The sequence below is a fragment of the Filicampus tigris genome, chromosome 15 (assembly GCF_054856515.1).
Source record: "Filicampus tigris isolate MCC_2025a chromosome 15, RoL_Ftig_1.0, whole genome shotgun sequence".
In the NCBI taxonomy this organism is placed as follows: domain Eukaryota; kingdom Metazoa; phylum Chordata; class Actinopteri; order Syngnathiformes; family Syngnathidae; genus Filicampus; species Filicampus tigris.
In genome coordinates, this window is record NC_141231.1 from 6,435,536 (window position 1) to 6,457,542 (window position 22,007).

The window sequence follows — 22,007 nt, forward strand, 5'->3', positions numbered from 1 at the left end:
ACGGACTGGCTGACTGCAATTCAGTTTGTCACCAAAAATTACTGACAAATGATGGACGGCTCCCCTGGCCGCTGATGGACCAGTGAAATTGAGTAAAATGCCCAAATCTGGTTATTTCATTAGTATTCGTTAACATTAAAGTGGAAATCAACCCAAACAGCAGCAGGTCTACTAGTTGAAACACAGCATTCTGATTAATATTGCATTTGTGGAATATGAGTTAAGCAAAATTCACCACTTTTTAGCCATCTCAGGGGGCGGCCATTTTGTCACTTCTGTCGACTGAAAATGACATCACAGCTGCTCAGGGCCCAGGTAACGACCAATCACGGCTCAGATTCAGAAAACAGGTTAGCCGTGATTGGTAGTTACCTGAGCCCTGAGTAATTGTGTTGCCCGTTTTGCTTCGTTTGAGTCGTTTTCAGTCGACAGAAGTGACAAAATGGCCGCACCCAGAGATGGCTAAAAACGGGTGGATTCATTCTTATTCCACAAACGCAATATTTATCAGAATGCCTTGTTTGAACTTGTGGGGTTGCGTTGAACATATTCTTGAAAAAATATATGTTTGGGTTGACATCCCTTTAATAACCTTAATTGGAACGTGTCACAGTCTATCACTAACCTATGCCAACCCTGCAGTAAAGTGATAATTACAGTAAATAGTTGTAGAAAACACTTCTAAGACATAAATTTGTAACTATCAGTAATACGTATGAAATGAAGTCAACCACTAATATAATATGATGTAAAATTCAAGTTCAAAGGATAATATAAAACACACTACCCTTATGGCAGTGAAACAATCTGTGACTAGTTAGCTAGCACTAGCAGTTTACCTCTTAGCTCAGCGAACTCAAAATGCAAAACAAAAGTGAAAGAAGAATCAAAGACTTCTGCAACAATAATGTGAATGTATTGTGACAATAAGTGTCCTATCAAGCCAAAGGCAATGAAACAAAACAGGAAGGAGGTTTTCATCAGTGTAAAACAGTTCTAAACATCGGAAACAACAAAACCAACACTAAATTACTTGGAGTCTTTTCTGCTTAGAAGTCCTTCACAGGGGCCTCTGGTAATTTTGTTCATCTCTAACCACTGTCAGCCTTTCAGAGTGACACGTGGAGGTAATCTGTCGAGGATGCACAGTTTAAATTCAAGCATAAAATGTTTATTATCTAAATGTGAAAGTTGTTCATTATTAAGTGGAAATGTGTTTTTTTTTGTTTCTGTATCTTTAACCAAGAAAAAAAATGTCAGAATACCCGATTATTTGATAAAATTTTCAGTAGGATATCTGAATACCAAAATGCTTGATAGCTACAGCCCTACTATATTATTCAAACTTCAGGGTACCACTGTAAAATGATTTTATTTCAAAGGATCCACAGGGTTCAATAATGTTTATCATACTATATGGGTTACAAGAGAAAAAGCAAGTCTGGCTTGTCTCCCCATGATCTCTACCAAGCCAAAGCTTTCCCCTCTGGAAATGTCAAACGTTACAAAGATTTTTGGGACGACTCAGTGACAGACTTCAGGACCGCTCAGTTCCCATATCGTAAGGTACGGAAAACAGTTTGAGACGGTTGGAGATCAGATGCCCACCGCATCTCACCTTTAAATGGCCTTTTGCAAATGGCAAGGTGTGCCATGGCAAACGAAAAAGGAAGTACGGAAAAAAACGGACCATGTAGAATTTGCACACATTTACACAGCAATATCCACTCAGTGGCTAGGAAAAACTCATGTTTGCTAGCATAAACATTGAGAATCTTTGTGGTCATTTTCAATTGAAACCACAAAGAATATCAACATATTGTATTCAGGGCTTTTCGGTTTTGTTCGACTTTCTGTGAGGAAAGAACCATGATTAGACGACAACTCCCTGAGGTTTGTGTTTGTTTTGTCGCACCTGTGTCACCTCGTAATATCTTATATCCAAGCACGGGCATGCCAAACCTCAGTCTGGCCGCATAGTCCAACAACCGGTATAAGTGAAAGCACCTGCGCAGATCCTCCCATGGAAACTGTTACTGAATGTCTGCTCGTTTATCCAGTGGCTGACTGGGCAGGGCATCTTATATTTTCAGACCACTGTGCTCATAGTTTAGGTTCAATATTTGGTGAGGAATTAACTGTATGCAAAAAACAGTACATGGGGGTGAAAAAAACAAAGAAAGTTTAATCGCTGCTCAGGGCGCCTGCCTCTGACGGCGTTTATTTACAAAAAAACAATTCTCCTGAATGTTATGAATGTTACGTCACATGTGGCAATAAGTAAAACTAGTGTCAGGGAATATTTTTCCAACTTTTGAAGGGTTCTACAGGGTGACCTTTTGGGGTGGGGGTCGTTATTCATTCATTCATTCATTATCCATACCGCGTATCCTCACACAGGTCGCGTGGGGGGGGGGGGTCGTTATGTTAATACATAAACAGTTTGCATTGTAAAACATTTTTTGAAGTACACTATATTCACAAAGACAGAACAATTTTAACAAAAACATTACATATGGTTGTGTAAAAGTCTTCTTCCCAAAAAAAGCATGTGATGTTATATTAGTTTGTTACATTTTATTTGGTCTTAAAAAGTCCATGGGAAAACACCCGCAAGCACAGCGTGAATGTTTTGAAGGAACAAATTAATTCGTAAATATGAAACGTTTCAACATTTTTATTCAATTAGTCTTTCTTTATAGAATTGCCACTATGAAAACAATTCAGACTACCGCAAAAACACAATGAGAAAGAACAACCGAGCCCAAATTCCAAGTATTAATCATGCCTCATGCACAAATTCAGAAAACTTAAGAATCTGACTATTTTATTGTATTTCTTCCGAAACCCATTTGCGATGTTTTAAATGATCTATTGAGGCACGGTCCAAGTGCTGCTTGTTTTGGTTGTAACATGACCTCTTTGGGCATTGCTCGCATAGTTTGTCTGATCTTGTGAATGTGGTATTCCCCCAAGAACCTCACACAAGTTTGCATGGGCCATGGTGGCTCCTCTGCCCAGCAAAACAATGTCAGCTTGTGAGACACACTGTTTAAATCACACGGGCACAATATTACATGCAGATGGAGAGATTGGTACACAAAGACAGGAGGAAATTAGGATAACTAGACTTTTCTCAACAGCCAACACCATCAAAAGCCCTGTTTATTTATCCATGTCTAGCTGTCATTCCACGACTGATAGTGAATACTGCTAGTTTCATTCTCAGATGGACAAACGGTTTGTTTGTTAGTTTGTCATGTCATCTTCCAAACCGCTTATCCTATATAGGGTCGCGGGGAGTTGCTGGAGCCTATCCCAGCCGTCAATGGGCGAAGGCAGACTACACCCCGAACTGGTCGCCAGCCAGTCGCAGGGCACACATAGACACTGTCACTGAGCGGGAATCGATCCCACGCTGCCCGCACACAACTCAGGCGTGTGTACCACTACACTATCAGCGGACCTTGTTAGTTTGTTTGTTTATTTATTTATTTTCCATCCATCCATGTATCCATCCATCCATTTTCCCAAAATTATTTTAGAAAGAAAGAGTTGTGTTGATTCAATATTCATAATAATACTATGCATACACTATACTATGAGAGTACACTATTCTATTTATATATAATGTATTACTATAGTGGTTAGTACACCTGTTGATATTACTGCTGGTGTGTTTTTTGGGGGTAAATAAATTGAAATAAAATAAATTGAATTTGATTCCTCTCTAAAATACAACCGTTGAACAAATCGATCAAAACTGAGTCAGCTTTACAGGGATTTTTTTGTATTCTTCTCATAGAAACAATTCTTCAAAACTTCTCGCTTATATGTTCAGTTCTACGCACCAGCAGCGTTGACTTGCAAGGCCCTGTGGAGGTATAATATATCCATCCATTCCATCCATCCATTATCTACACCGCATATCCTCACAAGGGTCGCGGGGAGTGCTGGAGCCCATCCCATCTGTCTTCGGGCAGTATGCAGGGGACACCCCGACTTGGTTGCCAACCAATCGCAGGGCACACAGAGACAAACATCCGCACAGAGTGTTCAATTAACCTACCATGCATGTTTTTAGAATGTAGGAGGAAACCGGAGTACCCGGAGAAAGCCTGCATAATTTTTATTTTCCAGACTACAAGCCGTGACTTTTTTCCTAGATTTTGAGCCATGCGGCTTATAGTCCGGCGCGGCTATTCTGTGGATTTTTCTTCCACAGCTCGGGGCGCTCTAACCGGAATGACAGTACAATTCAATACAATACATTTGCCATGAACTGCATGTGACTGCAGGTGGAGGAGTTCAACAGGCGATGACGCCATAGACTAGGTTATTGCATTAGGTGTTGTAATGCTTTGATTCTATGTTTTCCTAGAGGTCCGTGAAGTGCACATGAATGCGATTGGCTGATGTTACGTCTGTTGTGTTATTTCGATGTGAAATGCTATTGTTGATTTAGCACGTCATGTGTTAAGATTGGCTGACTTTATTAACATAAAACAAGACAAGTGCATATGTAGAATGTAGTAGAACAATGATGGTGGAGTCTGGTGGACATTAGCTGACAAACTGGAGCGGCAGTCGGCAGTGAAATGAAGATAAGTACTGTTTATTTTCTCTTGGTTCTCTTCTGTTTTAATCAGCAACATTGCTGCAGTGTTGAAAGGCACTGTTAGGAAAGAATCTGCTCAGGTACATACATACATGTACATTTACAGTTCATAATCGTTCTGTAAATGCAGTAAATATAAACGTTTTCAACATAGATAGGTGCGTCTTATATAAAGGTGTGGCTTATTTAAAAAAATGTTTCCAAAATATTCTAAAAATAGAGTGGGTGCGGCTTATATAGCGGTGCGGCTTATGGTCCGGAAAATACGGTATGCATGTGGATGGCCTCACAACAACTAGAGACTTTAGGAACTCCGGGCGGATCACCATCAGGGCTCTGCCACCGAGGAGATTTTTAATCACCTCAGAGTCCCCACATTGTGCTTCCTCAAGGGAAGGCGCGTTGGTGGAATTGAGGAGGTTTTCGAAGTATTCTCCCCACCAACTCACAATGTCCCGGGTCGAGGTCAACAGCGCCTCATCTCCATGATACTGCTCCCCCCTCCTGAGATGCCAGTTGGTGGACCAGAATTTCCTCAAAGCAATCCAGAAGTAGTTTTCCATGGCCTTTCCGAGTCCCACAGGCCAAAAAGGCCCGATAGGGCTCCTTTAGCTTGACAGCATCGCTTACCGTCTGTGTCCACCAGTGAGTACTTACAAACGCCACGAAACCGGACCACATCATGCCTGTCGTCAAATCACTTACACTGGCTTCTGTGAGTCAAAGAATACTGTAGATTCTAAAATCTTGCCATTGTTCTATACATTTCTAAATGGTCTTGGATGAAAATATATGCAATACTGTATGTATTAGTACCCTATGAAGCATCCAGACCTATCGCCTTGCTGGTATGCAGATTCGACCTCAGGAAGAGAGTTGATTAAAATCCTGACCTAGAAGTACAAATGCCAACATATTTTGTGTAACTTAAACGCATTGGTAGCTGTAGCACAACATATGCTATGCTCATCCCAATGAAAAGGAAACACTTGGTTTTATCTGAGATTTTTGTCACCTTACGTGGTGAAAGAGGAGGGGACGAATCGTGGTCTTTATGAAACCGAGGGGGACGTGTCTCCCCTCCCCCCATTGCCGTCTGTGCTTATGTGTGTACGTCATGTAAGGTTTGCCATTCACATCCACAATTAGAGAAATTATTAATGTATAGTTGCCACAAGCACTGCTGCTGCTTATGTAAACCTACTGTAGAACATACAGGCCTATTTGAGTCTACTCTATTCTATTCGACTCTATTATAAGTAGGGAGACATTTTATCAAGGCAACCCAGCATCTATGTTTGCCAACATTTCATAGCTGCGTTTCAAATGTTGGCTTCAGTCTACCCCAATGGCAATTACAAGGTTGTTATGTGCAGTTATAAAATAGTTTCTGCCAGGACTTTAAAGCCTCTCTGGGGACTCGACTGTGTAGATGTTTTTGTTTGCTGGTTTGAGACAAGAGTGGGATAACTTCTCATTGTGCAAAGACATTAACATATTATGTGGAAATGGAGGGGAAACATTTTTGAGCTTCATTCGCATATCACTGAAAATGAACTTTCTTTGGCAGTGAGTTTGGGTTTCATTCTTAAGATGCATTGAGAGGCGGCACAGGGGGTCGAATAAACAGGGTGTCCGATGATGATAAAGATCGCCTGGGAGCACAAAGAAGCCAAAACGTGGTCTGGCCTGCCACGAGAATGTCAAACATCAAGTATGAAAATTGGCAAGACACACACAAACCTCCGTGGCCACCCACCCTCACTTGACTTTTTTCCCCACACTTTTTCAGGGGGTATGTTACATAGACATAAACATAATCAGAGGCGACTAAAAACGAACCCTAACCTTGACCCCAAATGGCAGCCGTTTCCTCACTAACAGCGGACTTGGCCTTTGTCCCCAATTTAACAAGCTCCCCTGCAAACTAGCTGCTCTTTAGTGCCAAATGTGTCCTTGAAAAAGAGCAAAGTCAGGAAAACACATATTCGCGCACAGACACTTTTAAGAGGCGGCTTGTCTGGTGCAACACTTTCGGTCCCCGCAAACCTGTCAGACCCCACAGGTATAAGTCATTCAATTTAACACACATGTTAAGGACACACGTATGACCCTAAGATGCCACTAATACCAGCAAACCTGTTGGACCCCACAGGTATAATAAAATAACAGACACGTACACACACACATAGAGACACAGAACCTCATCAGACCCCACAAGAGTAGTAAATCTAATTGACACACAATTTTCCATAAACCACTGGCCAGGTCCACATGACATGCACACACAGCGATCTGGCATCTGGCTGGTGGTGACCTTGTGCCATAGTTAGGTGAAAGCTCAGCAAGTAACAAGACAGACAAATGTCGGATTAGCGTGCAAATGCCATTAAATTGAGCAGTTTCATCGTAATCTAATGAGACAGTCAAGGTATGTCTGAACAAGAGATGACAGGACAAGAAAGCCCAACAGGAGAGGATGCCTGGCACAAAGTGACAGCGAGAGAGAGAGGACCAATTAGGGCAGTATTTTTGGCACGCGGGTGGACGCCAGGGCAGAAGGGGACGCCTTTTCCATGACATCAGCAGTTTGGACGCACATCAGTCGAGCCAGACCACAAATCAATCCGAGCTGCGTAGAATTGTTTCTCGCCACCGCAAGAATTTGTGGCATCTTAGAATATCTGACTGCTTGGAAATCCTCAAATCTTGCAGGTCAGCAGCAGCATCACAGCCCAAAATAACAGTGACAGCATCTTGAAAATCAACAGTCGAAAATGTATTGAGCAGATACTAGTGTTGTAGTCAAGACCTCACCCACCGAGACCAAGACATTTTCAAGACTAGAGAGTATCGAGACCGAGACAAGACCAAGACATTTGAAGATCGAGACCGAGACAAGACTTTTGGAGGTCAAGACAGAGAAAAGACTAAGACATTTGGAGGTTGAGACCGAGACAAGACCAATACTGTATATACCAAAGAAAAATCACAAAAATACACAACCATTTTGTTGTGTATTTTTGTGATTTAGATAGTATTTTTTTTAAGGTTTGCAACAAAAACAAATTCTTCCCTTCCCTTTGAAATAGTACAATAAAACAAATCTCAAATCTAAGCAAATGTGTTGTTGTTCACTTCCTCTACAAATTATGCAATCATAAACTAAAAATCACTTATTAAAACTGAATTGTCCTGAAAGACATAGTAATAAATAAATAAATGTCATTTTAAATGAAAGGGTCAGTGCACCTCACGCGACACTGGGGAGGCAGCGCTGCGCCTGCATTTCTGACTGATCATGGTAGTACTGGTCCGGTCTCTACATATTTTGATCAAAAATACTCTCTAGTTTGCTCTGTCCGAGACCGAGACAAGACAGAGTATAAATGCCTTAGATTCTGAGACAAGACTGAGAACCTTAAAAAGTGGAATCAAATCCAGTCTCAAGACCAAGATCAATCTTGAAAACTACAAAAGTAGCAGAGAATATAGATACAGTGTGTTAATTTTGTTCAACTACTTTAACCACTTTGGCAAGAAAATGGAGCCTCCGCTCGGAATTGGCCTCTGTGTTGCAATCGATGGGCAATACCTGCTTACTTTTTCGACAACAGTTGCACATGGCCATCCGCTTATTACATTTTGGCTAGGGAAGACACTGGAAAGAAAAGAAAGAGGAGGCATATTGCCGAGTAGAGAGAGAGAGAGAAAGAGAGAGTGTGGACAACATATAATAAAACCTATCCTCCAAATGCTCATGAGTCATTCTTTGGAAAGGTTCTATGGGTCATTTAAGAACAAACAACTGACCTTTTTTGGGAGGTGGGGTTGAGACTTCTTGTGCAACAACTGGCACAGAATATTTGACCCGGTGTCTTTAAACAGTATACGGTATCATGTTAACTCATTTGCATATACATGTCTTTTACAAATCAAAAGCAGGTAAGTGAAAAAAAACATATTTGTCTGTTTTTGTATAATAGTCTACTGTACTGTTCACAGACCAGAGGTGCCCAAAGTACATTACTAGGGTGGAGAAACAAAAGGACACAAAGCAGTTCACACAGGCCAACAATAAGATGGATGGGGTGGTAAAGGAATTCGAACAAATGAACTGTCTGGTCTGGAGACTCACTTTCGTAGACAATTAGAAGCAGCTGAGGAGTAATCAGGAAGATGTTGGGCAGTTTGCAGGAGATGAGGACATTGTCCAACAATGCGCAAAGTCAAAAACAAATGGGAGGTACAAACCCATCAATCAATGACACATTTTTGGAGTATGAATGATTCATGATTCAAGAGGCCATCTGACTTGTGAAAATAATAAACTGTGAGGCTTATAATGAGTTCCTCAGACCGCAGGCATCGGCAGGCTTGTATTCATCTTCATTGTTGACAAAGAAGGATTAGACATCCAAATGTATTAGAATTTACTAAATTTAGCAAAATTATTTGGCAACTGTTTTTGATGGTTTGGAAATGAGTTTCCTGTTGGCAATTACTTTTCAGTGTGCATTTCGCTAACTTTTAGTGAGGTTCAGTTTTCAATCTTCCTGTGTGCATTTTCTTCTTGTGTCCAACTGTTCAAGGTTTCAGCACTTTTCGCACAAGTTTCTGTTCTCTAACAAGGCACTGGACATCAAAATATGTAGGTGTTTGTTCAATTCATCCACTTATACATTTCCAAGAATGTCAATTCCCAGACCGATGACGGAGCGGTCCGTCTATCTGCCTATGACAGACGCCCATTTTGTAGGCGGTAAACGATAGACGGAAAACTTAAATAAATAGACTAGGCATAGGCGGAAGCACATTTTTTCCATCTATGTAATCGTCTATAGTCTATGGCTGTGGTGAGGCTTCCATTTCCCATTGGCCGCGTTGAGACTTTTTGACATCTTCTGGGTCCTAAAGGGAGACGAATTTAATCCGGCCGCAGTGAAGCTTCCATGGCACGGTGAGTCTTTCGTATCAAATTTCACTGAGTGGTGTGAGGGGGCTATGGTAACGTGTCTTCAGTACTGCGAAATTTAGAGACTTTTCTGACACATTCAGTGACCATTTTTCAAAAAATAGATCAGATCATGATTTGTGAGTCCATACTAGGAATGGCCAATAAGAGTTAGCAGCTGGTGCTCATAATGTCAGCACACTTCCGGGATGAATATCCACACTGCCGACAGGTTTTTTTGAGAATGGTGATTACATAAGAATATAATATATAACTATTATATATTACTATTTCATAATTCGTGAAACAATTTAAACATCTGACATATTTACAAGTCGTAGTTTATTAAACAGTACCATTCATATAAGACATTCTCCTTGAAAATAAAATCGGACATTTTGACTTTGATTTCACGAAATGAGTACCGGTGAATTTTGTATGACTGGTATAAAACTGAGCTATATCGGGGGTGTCAAACTCATTTTTGTCATGGGCTGTCATGACTGTGAAACCATATGAATGTTTAATTGTCTCATCATATTACATATACAAACACGAAATTAATGGATAACTCATTTTTGAATAATATGTCAAGGATAACAGTTTGTTCAACTATTCTTCAAGTTACTGTCAACGGTTTGTAATGTAAACTTTCTGGGAATATCTCAACAAACGTGGTGCGCCAGATCTGGCTCTGGCCTTGGATTTGACACGTATGATATATTTTTGCATGTCCTACACTGATTATTTATTTTTTGTTTTTTTTTCATCCAGTTTTTTAAACAGTTGTATTAGTTCAGGTGCACAATCTTAGCATCTACTAGCGACCAAAACATCATCATAATACTGTATTATTTAGACATGTTTTTATAAAATAAATAAAAAACAACTATAATCAATTTTAATCAACTACAATCAATCAAATAACTAACAGTACTGAGTCTTGATAGTTTTCAGAAATGAGCGCTTTTGAAATGGGAATCTGATGTTGTCCCCATTGCTAAAGAAAGGCTGCTACCATAGCAGCCTTAGTAATGATCAAGTCTGACGCCAATTTCAGTGGAGGTTTTATCTGGCTACTTGATTTAGACAAGTGCGTTTTGCTGCACACACATGTGCCCTCAGACGTAATTTCGACGTAAATTTGGCCCTTATCAGTCCAAAACAACGCTGTGAAGAATGCATAAACAAAGATAACAGGGCAACAAAGATTGACATTAGCCCCGTTTTGTAAGTTCATGTAAGTAGAGGGCAGATTTCTTTCGATTAACCCAATAGTCATTCCCCAAATATTCCTATCTACTGATAAAACTTTTGGGAAAGTCATCATTGTGAAGCAAAAGTGTTGACTGTAATTCCGAGAACTGTGTCATCATGCCTGTAAACCGGGCCTGGCCAACACGCGGCTCGGCATGGCTCTTTGGTCAGTTTCATGCGACTCCTGAAGCTCTTTTCAAAAATGAGCTCAATCCTATCATTGTGGATGTGGGGAGCACGGCGTGCTGCACTAACGGTTCCTTGCTATCGTCCTGGTCTTGTTTCACTGACAAAATAATGAGCTGTTCTTCATAAAATGTAATTTTACTCGCCAGTGTGGCCTTTCAGCACCTATCATCCGGGTTCGTGTTACGCGGCCAATCGGGTGTCTGTATTTGCAATACAAATACTTTCTCCCCCTTTCTCGAGCGGAACTTTGTAAACAAAAACCAGCCGTGTACGGTACAGTACATTATCTTCTCATTAAAAAATATATGTAAGTCACCGTGATGTGCCGTCGTCTGGTGGCGAGCAGTGTCGGTTGTTGAGGCTTCTACTTCCAATTTTGGGTCAAAAATGGACTGATCCACTACTTATGTCAATTTGACCCAACTTTACCTCGAAAAATGGGTAGTTTGGTACAAACAATGCAAAAACACATTTATTTATTCTAGTTTTGCATTTATCCATCCATCCATCCATCCATCCATTTGTTCATTCTTGTATTCATTCAGGTAGCTGGTACCTACAGCCAATCCCATCTGATATTTGGCGAGAGGCTGGATACACCCTAGATTAGTTTCCAGTCAATCGCATGGCAAATCACATTGTTTCAACGATGCCGCTCTTATTGACTTTAGTCAAAGAAGAACTCTCAGAGGCGAATGTCCTGGAATCTTGGCATTCAGCGAGTGCAGAGCAGATTCTTCTATCATTTCCCAAACACCCTATCATTGTCCTCCTCAGCACATCATTGCAGAATATTCAATATTACTACAAAGATGATTATGTCCGTTTTTGTTTTAGTATCTGATGCAGTTCACAGTAGGATGCTAAAGCAAGGTTGTTGCTTTTGGAGTTTATGGCAAGCCTGTCTAAGTCTGAGAAACCCCACGGTTCCAAGCTCTGAGAAACCCCACCGAGATGGATCAACCCCTCTATTTATTACTACCTCTGAGGTACATAGGTGAGTCAAACTGAAGTGTGTCTAGTTTTCTCTGATCTCCTTCAGACGTTTGCTTTGGCAAACCTGCAAACTGACAAAAAATTTGCTGAAGATCTTCACTGTCAGTTTTCATCGCCAAATATCTGCACGGCCTCCAGCAGCGCTCATCTCTTTTTGTATTATTGCTCTGGAGTTCTGAATAATGACCCTGGAATTCAAATAGATACCCATTTCACTCTAAAATCTGCATATCATTTAGGTTTACCTCGCCTGGATGAAGATGTTTTTCTTTGGTAATACTTACTTTAGAGGCTCTCAACATTTTTGAAGCTGGAAGCAAAAGTTGTATTAAACATTTTGGGCTTATAATAGAAGAACATCATAAACACTGCCCAGATGTGTTCAACATTGCAAGTGAGTTGACTTTATCATAGCCAGGGCTTGTCAAGATCACCTTGGTACTTTGTCTGATGACATATCGCAGTTATATACCGCTCCATACTTCCAAGAGTTTTTACAAAAGAACCGAGTGAATAAAGTCTGCTCATGAAAAAAAAAAAAAAATAACTCCACCATGAAAATGACCAAACGGCAACAATTAAATCAAGCAAGACAGGGTTATTAGTTTTTCCAGGAAAACTTGGTAAAAAGAATCCAACTTACTTGTAGAGACTGTCAGGCTCCAGGCACTTGAAAACAACGGAATAAAGCAGCGTGTGAGGATGTTCGCCACTCCTTTTACCAGGCACAACGCAGGATGAACCCAAACCCGAGAAGAGATCATCCAGCAAACTCAATACTTCACCTGGAAGGGAGATTGAATTGGACAGAAGGTTAGTCGAATGAAACAAAGGTTAGTTGAATATTTCAGTTGTATAAGAAATGCCGTCAAATTTGGAAAAACAATTTTAAAAATGTGACATGTTCTGAAAAAATTTGAGGCCTATGTGTATATATATATATATATATATATATATAATATATATATATATATATATATATATATATATATATATATATATATATATATATATATATATATTTAAAAACATTTAAAACTGTATGGTAATACTTTGCAACCATGCTGACTTTTTGGTCATACAAAAAAGACGGCAGGCAACACTCTTTTTTGTGCAAACCCACATTGCTATTTTCCAGAGCTTGTGGGGATGATGGAAAGGTGGGAGCTATCAAAAAAGTTGAAAAACTCTGAAAAGGTTAGATTTGTAGAAATAGTTGGACTATTTCTACACACAGGCAAAGGGCAGCTTAGTTTGAGTTTATAATTCAAGATCCAACTTGTAAATACTCAATTAATCCGGCTGGCAGGCCACAAAGTAAGAAAAGAAGTTCGAGAAGGGATGGAAAAGAACTCTATGAATGAGTGATTTGACCTTTCTGTACAAATAAACGTGAGTATACAAAATAATTCCCTAAAATGCATTCCTGTGCTGTTCCTCTTTCGAAGGTTTGGACTATCTAAATCATGTCTCAGACTGCATGGATTTTATTCATATTTTGCTGCACTATACTAGTATATATATTATATTGTATTTTTATATTAACATTGTAATTGTTATTTTAAAAGTTGACATTGCTCGACAAAACTACCCAATTATAGTTTCTTGGCCAGATTACTTAACTCTGGTTTGCTACAAAGATTAAAAAGAAGGAAATAGAAAACGTTCTACTTCAAATCGAGGGATTTAACATAGGATGCAAACTATGATCTTTTTTTTTTTTAACTGCTGCTTATTCTGCTGCCTGCTCTATACTGAATAATCATTGTCACCACCACAGTAACTAACATGCCAGCACTTTATGGAACAGTAATTATCCCACTCAGACTGCTTAATTATTCACAGACATAACTGACAATTATATATTTCCTCCTTTTAAAATAATTTGGCTTCATCACGCCTCTGTTTCACCTTTCACTGTGTGCAAATAATAAAGGAATGTCAACTGGACGCCAGTTTTCAAAAATAGAGCACAACAGCTAAGTGCAGTATGAAAAAAAGCCAAGAAGGAAAGAAAAATGAGAGAGAAGAAAGGGTGAATAATATGTTGATGACGCCATATTATATAAGTAGATGAATTATGTCAATCAGTCTTTCAATAATTTCAGTAATTTCTGTCTGCATAAGCAAAAGCCACTCAGGATGGGCCTAAGTGAGTATACGTCATTAACACAGAATCTTGACCCATATAAGTCCACTGATAGGCCTACTGACTCATGTTCATCTTGCATAAACCTGTCCATGGCATCTGTTCAACCTGGTTCTAGCAGGACGTAGCTCAGTGATGGTTTGGCTTTGGGTCTTCTGGTTTTATACATTGTATACCATACATTCAGTCTAAACAGTATGTCACACTCAGAGATGGGAAGTAATGAAGTACAAATACTTCCTTACTGTACTTGAGTAGTTTTTCCATTACTTTGTAATTTATTTAGTTAGAATACTTTTTACTTTTATCCTTTTCTTTTTAACACCATTATAGATACTTTTTACTCAATACATTTACGAAACAGGTATTGTTACTTTTGTTACATGATGCATGATAATTGGAAAATAAATTAGACCAATGTTCGTGGCTCCGCCAATCATATGAAGTGGTACACGCGGTCCCGGACATTCCAGCTTGTGATTGGCTCTTTCTCAAGCTATGACATCACCCGACAAGATGCTATGCTACCCGCTACAGAAGATAATTTAATTGGAAGGTGAGAAGAAGTCAAATGAGCGACAATGATTCTTGGCGAATGCATTGTGTCCTGTGTAAACCTAAAGTCCATGAGCTCGCTACCCTGTCTGACCTGAGAAAACATGCTAAATGATCAGCTTTTCGTTAGCTTGGTCCTGGTTAATGCCGTTAGTTTAGCATAACATTCTGCATTAGCGTGGTGGACCATTTGGATGATTTTGTTTGCTCTCAGGAAGATATTGACATTTTTAAGTTTGAGAACTAAAAAAAAAAACATCCAGTCAGTTTAATGGGTGTTAAGTGACGACTTCCTTCAAATTATATGACCTAAGGAGGAAACATCAATTAAAAGTACGTTTTACTTTCACTCACGAAGTATATTTCAGAGCCTGTACTTTTTTACTTTGATTTGAGTAATTAATTGAATGAATACTTTTGCTTACCAAAGTCATTTTTACACAGGTAATTGTAAATACAGGAAGTCAATACTTTTCCCATCTCTGGTCACACTCAAGAAAAATGCAATGTTTTCAAAATGTCCTAATAGTGGGTAAGATTCCCAATTATCTGTTCAGCATTTCAGTTTCAGATTTGAACTGCCCAAATATTCATTCATATGCAGTTATATACTGCGACTGGCTGGCGACCAGTTCGGGGTGTAGTCTGCCTTCGCCCATTGACGGCTGGGATAGGCTCCAGCAACTCCCCGCGACCCTATATAGGATAAGCGGTTTCGAAGATGACATGACATGACATGCAGTTATATACAGCTGAAGAAACATTTATCCAGGTGTCGAAAATGAGCATTTCATGTTTGTCTTGGTATAGTGAGGCTAACTTAACACTTGGAGTTCTGTACCGCAATGGTCCAAAAACTAAACTTAGCATTTGGGAAACCATTCCTCAAACGTTTCAAACTTAACATTTCTCAAATTGTACCCCTGAAGGTAAAAAACAAACTTAACATTTCAGAAATGTTCCTTCTAAAGTCCAAAACACAAGCATACCATTTCTGAAACTGTTTCTTGAAGTTATAAAAAACAAACTCAAAATTAGATAAACGATCCAGAGAAAGTCCAAAACCCAAACTTAGTATGTTAGTAGAAGAAAATTAACAGTTCTGATATCGTCCCTCAGAGGTCTGACACCTGAACTTAACATTAACAGAAACATTCTGATGAAAGTCCAAAACCCAACTTAGATTACAAACTGTCCTTTGACCATCCCAAACTCAACTTTAAAATTTCAGAAACACTCAAAAACCCTAACTGACCATTTCAAGGAATAAACCCATGAAAGTCAAACACCCAAACTTAGTATTTGGGAACCAAAGCATGGATAAAACATACCATTAATTGATGTGACTAAATTTATGTTTGCTCTTTTAAAAAGCATAAATATAACATTTGGCATTAAAAGGCCCACTTGGGTGGTGACACAAGTCAAGAAGTCATAAGTGTCACATGTCTCTAAGTACACGAGGACTTGACAGGATACAAACAACGAGCCGATGACGTTGCTCAGTGAAGCTTGAAGCAGCTACTGTATTATCATACATTTGGGCTCTTTATGTTTGTTTAAAATCAAAAGCTCTTACTGACAGAACCAAATCAGCACATTCCATGGGTCAACAGCTAAAGTATCGGATGTACCATCATGACCAGGCTTGAAATGTACTTCTGGCATTCGGTAAATGCCACTTTGTGAGTAGCTAACCAAAATGAGGATAAAATATGGAGATCATTTTACCTCCTGCCTTAATCCTGCATCCACATAGTCATCTTGTGATGAGAAGACATCAAATCACTTCCAGTTCATTTATTCCAAAACAAAATACAAATGGAGCTAGCCAAAACCTGATGTTGGCAAATTGAAGAATAGTTGTATGATTCAAAGTCTAATCATGAGCCGCCCATTCAACATTGCGTGGACAGTTGTGTTTTTTTACGGATGTCCCTATCATACTTTTGTCCCTGAGTCCAAGTCTTCCGAGTCCTCAGCAATGGATCCCAATCAATCAATCAATCAATACATTTGTATATATGTTATTATACAGTATATATTTACATTCATATTATATGGGCCAATCCACCAAATCTGTGCCAAATGCTTTCACTCTCAAAATAAATATTTTTTTTTTTAGGTCTAAATTTGATGATACACTTATTAAACAACTCAACATGTATATTGGTAAATCTCAGACAATTTATTATTTTTTTCGTACTTAAACTCGTACTTAAACTCCAATGCTTTTTAGCATAAAATTAGAAAATACATGAACATTTACACTTTACACTAACAGAAAGCTAACATTAAGGACAATACATATCAATGTGCAGGACGCTGCACAAAAAATGTATTTTTCTGCAATTGTATAGTGCATTTATACATTTTGTTTCTTGGGGATGCAAATGGCTTCAATTTGTGGAATGGCCTATACGTTTTAAGTATGAAGAATGAGGGATTCCACTGTTTGAGTGCATTTGAATTATCTAATGGTAAACGATACATTTACATGGCTATTTACTGGCATGTGCGGGCTAATAAGTCCACAGAGCTACGTAGTTGGTGGGTACTTGTGTGACTTTCTCATGTACGGACAACACTATTGATTTATTACCTCGTTAAACGCAACAAGTAGGGAACAAGCTTGCTTTTCACTAAATAATTTACACTCCTTAACCTTCTATTTGAAGTTATGTTGTTGGGGCGCGTCACAATTGCTTAACTGTCTATCACTCTCTCAACTGTTATGTTGTTCACTGAGGCAGCTTTATATCAGGCAAGGCAGCCTTAGGCTGTTTTAGAAGTATCTTTAGGCTCACCCCGAGTGTTTTCACATTTTTTATGTGTTTGTTGCTCCAAACAATTAACATTCTGCTTCAAAACGGCTGTGCACAGGCAGAGCGTGTGTGGCTCTTACTAACACTCTGACGACTACCCGCCCCAAAAAACAAAATGGAACATTCTGTAATATAAAATTGAGCTATTACTGCCCCATTTCACAAGATATTTATAACTTTGTATTATTTGGTCATTTTGTGACCTCTAAAATCTCAAAAAAGGAAGAAAATATCTTTTTGCCCCCGAAAACCATGTGATTGCCCTGATTTCCAATGATGTGATCAGATCAGGACATCCCTGTTTCGCAGAGCTGGGCAGTCCGCCCTGGGGGTGGAACGGCCGGATGCCCATTTTTGGGGGCGGTGGGTGGAGGGTGACACCCTTTAAAAAAGGGGCAGACTAATTAAGAGCAGAGATGGATTTTAGTCCAGCCCACTACACAAGGCAGCCAAAGTTCATTTCAACATCCTACTCAGTGATATGGACAAACAATAGTAATTGCATTCCAACATTTCAAATGCACCACTAGTTATCAACTACGCTGCAGAAGAGTTGAAGGACATAGAGGCGCAGTATCATTTGCCTTGCTTGCATATGCTAACATGGCAGTCAGGTTTGTCATGCGGTCCTCAGTTATGGTTTCATAAAGTACAATGTATACGTGTCCAGAATTCTGTTCAACACATTCATGGTGGGGGTGTGAACAAATCTAAATTAAAAAGTAGTGCTTAGAATTGTGGAAAATTCATATATTTTTGTGTCATGGTGCTTTTTAGATATTAATTGAATGAATAAGCCACCAACGTCAGTCTGCAGTGGTGTCTGTGACAATCACTCTGATTGGCTGTCAGCCAGGAAATGCAAATCAGTGCATGAGCTAGACGAATTTGTAAAATGGTATACAATTTATTTCAGTTCTTTAAACCAAGCAATATTGTATTTTTAACTGTATTGCATTGGTTCAAGTAAAAACCATTTTCAATGTTTAAAATACAGTAATATATTAATTCTACAAGGAAATATGATCCTTTTCACATATATTAATTGTACAATTAACAATTATGTTGACTTAAAGTACACACCAATTCATTGTTATTCATATTACAGATTTTTGATGTCATGATTTTACAGCATATTAATGTTAATTTCACAAACATTTTTTACAGTGCAGCTATAATAAACTCCTCGCTCACGGTTCTCCAAACCAGGTCTCTTTTTTTCTTGTCCCGGTACTTGTAGCTGGCCATGTTATATGTAGTCCAGTAAATATGGGGTCGGGGGCCGATAATTTTTATGAATAAGGCCGGAGGAGGAATGACCGGCAAAAAAGGGTCAAGAGCCCAGCTCTGCTATTTTGTATCATGAATTTATATGTAGCTCATGTTATGGCAATGCATGTTATTATAATATACAGGGTGGTACATACAGTTCCCAACATGGGAAAAATAAATGTGAAAAGAGCTTGCTATAAACTATAGTGTATTTATGGAAACTTGCTCTGTGGTTGACTGCGGAACCAGTTCAGAGTGTACTCAGCATTTCAGCCAGTCAGTTGGGAAATACTGCAGCCCTCGTGATAATAAGCAATACAGAAAATGTATATATGTTATGTACATAAACCATATTGTAAACCATATCCTGGGGAACTAATTTTCTCTTGAACATCCGGCCTAAAATAAAAAAACAAAAAAACAATGACACTTTAATTCCCAGGCGTTACTTGCTTACCACACCGAGTGCCATCTGCATCTAATCAGTGGTATTGCTGTAACTAGTGACAGATAAATCAACAGTTGCTCAAAAGTCAGCATGAGTACAGACCCACAATAAATTGAAATTTAAAACTTAAATTGAAGGCACAGTGACAGAACCAATACTGAAGTATGGATGACTTTAAAATACAAGAACATCTTTTTCACATTGAATGTCAAATCACAACAAGATAAAAAAGGAATAATATTGTTTAAACTTTAAATGTTCACAACATGAAACTGCCTTAATACTGTTTTGTGGCAATCAATTATTGTCATTTCACACAAAATATACACAAACTCTGGAAAAGCATAAATACATTATATTTTATACATGGGATACGAAAATCCTCATGTCAATATTAAACATCCCAGTATAACTGACTTAAGGTGCCTTAACATGGCCACAAGTGTAGTTACTCATCTACTTGCTTCCAATCTAAAGTTAGTCAAATTTGAAAAAATGTTTGGCAGAAAAACTAATGAAACCCAACAAATGTGCAAATTATGGTGTGACTGAGGTCAGCATTTTCTAACAACACCCCCCCCCCCAAAAAAAAAAAGCCAAAACATGGCACACAGCTGGAAAAAATTACAGTTCCTGAAATTCTATTATGGTAAAAGCCATTTTGCGTGTTCTCCGGCTTACATGGCGATTACAAAAAGCTGATGACAAGGGATCTTTTTTGTAGGCAGAAAGGGGAACAAATGATAGCAAATCACAGGGAGGTAAAGAAGGAGAGCATGTGTGGGGGGGTGCTCAAATGTATTATGTAATTCCATTAAATCAAACATATTTGTATGAGAACTGCCTGACCCAGACTAAAACAAATGTTGTGAGAAAAATAACCAAAAAAACTGCCATAACAAAAGACAATATAGCAAACAAAATGTATGTGAAGGAAATTCAGAAAAGTCAGTCTCAGTTGGACAGTGTCGTGCGCAAAGGGAGCTGAAGTCAGGAAAGGACCAATTACAAACAATGAGCAGAAAAGCAATACAAGCAGCACATTTATGCAAAGAGCACATATTTTATTATGCACTGCATCAACTTACATGCATCATGTTTATTTTGCAGTCAAACATGCACACTTTAGGGTCGCTTCTTTTAAGCTAAAATGAAGATGAGTAGGGGTTGTAACAGTTTGGGTAAGACAATGTTATGTCCTCTGAAGCGATGGAAACACAATCTCGTGTGTCTGTGGTGTCTGCATCCAGGTTTACATGGAGACTTTTATTCATTCAGAATGAAATCGTTGCGCACACATATTCTATCCACTACGGATAACTAGGAATCGAAACACAGACATTCCAAAATCTGACAGAGAGGATGGAATAGGATTTCGCATCCTATGCCTGTATTAGTCTCGATCAGCCAGACTGAAAAAAATAAAATCATAATCCGTCTCCGGTATTATTCAGGGGCCGTAGTTTAGGGACAGCCTGCTCTAGACCGTATAGCATATTTGCAATGTCCAACATTTGCCAAAGGCATTTCTTTTAAAACATTGATCGGAAATTTGTTAGTGAGCACTGCTCTTTTGCCAAAGTAATCCATCCATCCCACAGGTGTGGCATTATCAAGATGCTGATTTGATAGCATGATTATCGCAAAGACGTGGCTTAGGCTGCCCACAATACAAGGCCACACAAAAATGTGCAGTTTCATCACAGCACAATGTCTGATATTTTGGGAGTGTGCAATTGGCATGCTGACACCAGAGCTGTTGCCATGAATTGAATGAATGAATTTCTTTATGATAATTAATTTCGATTCAATTCCCTTCATTTCAATTTCATTCATATATTGCCATATAAATCCCTGATAGTGTAGTGGTACACACGCCTGAGTTGTGTGCGGGCAGCGTGGGATCGATTCCCGCTCAGTGACAGTGTCTATGTGTGCCCTGCGACTGGCTGGCGACCAGTTCGGGGTGTAGTCTGCCTTCGCCCATTGACGGCTGGGGTAGGCTCCAGCAACTCCCCGCGACCCTGTATAGGATAAGCGGTTTGGAAGATGACATGACATGACATGACATGACATATTGCCATATCAAAACATAAGTTGTCTTAGGGCACTTTACACATGGATCAGGTTAAAGATCACACTCATCACTTCTTAAAATATTAACTGAACCCCAAATAAACCTCACATGAGCAAACACTGGGTGACAGAGGCAAGGAAAAACTGCCTCTTGGGTAGAAATTTCGAGCAGACCCAAGACAATGTGGGATGACTGTCAGTCTCGACTGTCTGGTGTCGAGAGAGAAGGCCATCTCCAAAGGTGTTTCAGGCGAAAATGTTCTGGAGAGGATGAGACGACATGGAGTTTGAAAGTCAGTCTATAATTACCAGAGCTGGGCATTTTACTAAAAATTTGCGGTTCGTTTATCGCCTTCCACCTACATTTGGGGTACCCTTCCGCCATCCGTTTATCTGCCATTTTGTCTGGCCGGACCAAATAGTAATCGAATAGAGGCCGGTCCGACTATCATTTAAACTGGGCTTCCGTTTGCGTTTCCGTCTACTACAGTGGTTAGCTCATAAACACAAGAAGATTTCTAGTCTGAGTGCTAAACTTAGAGAAGTGGCTGCTCGTTAAGGATTCAATTATGACATCATTGGGCTCACAGCTACATGAACTACTCATTCACGTACCATGAGATCCAGCGGAGTCTGCTGACCCATCTGTCCAACTGGACCCAGCCACA

General features: G+C 39.3%; 1 protein-coding gene across 3 annotated transcripts in view; it reads right to left on the minus strand.

The window, feature by feature from the left end:
• Positions 1-22,007, minus strand: part of astn2 (astrotactin 2) — a 264,845-nt gene that overhangs the window by 7,405 nt on the left and 235,433 nt on the right. For all 3 annotated transcript variants that reach the window (XM_086053042.1, XM_086053041.1, XM_086053043.1), the window contains exon 20: positions 12,658-12,799. In XM_086053042.1, coding sequence (XP_085909168.1) covers positions 12,658-12,799 — 142 coding nt within the window. The remainder of the gene's footprint in view (positions 1-12,657; positions 12,800-22,007) is intronic.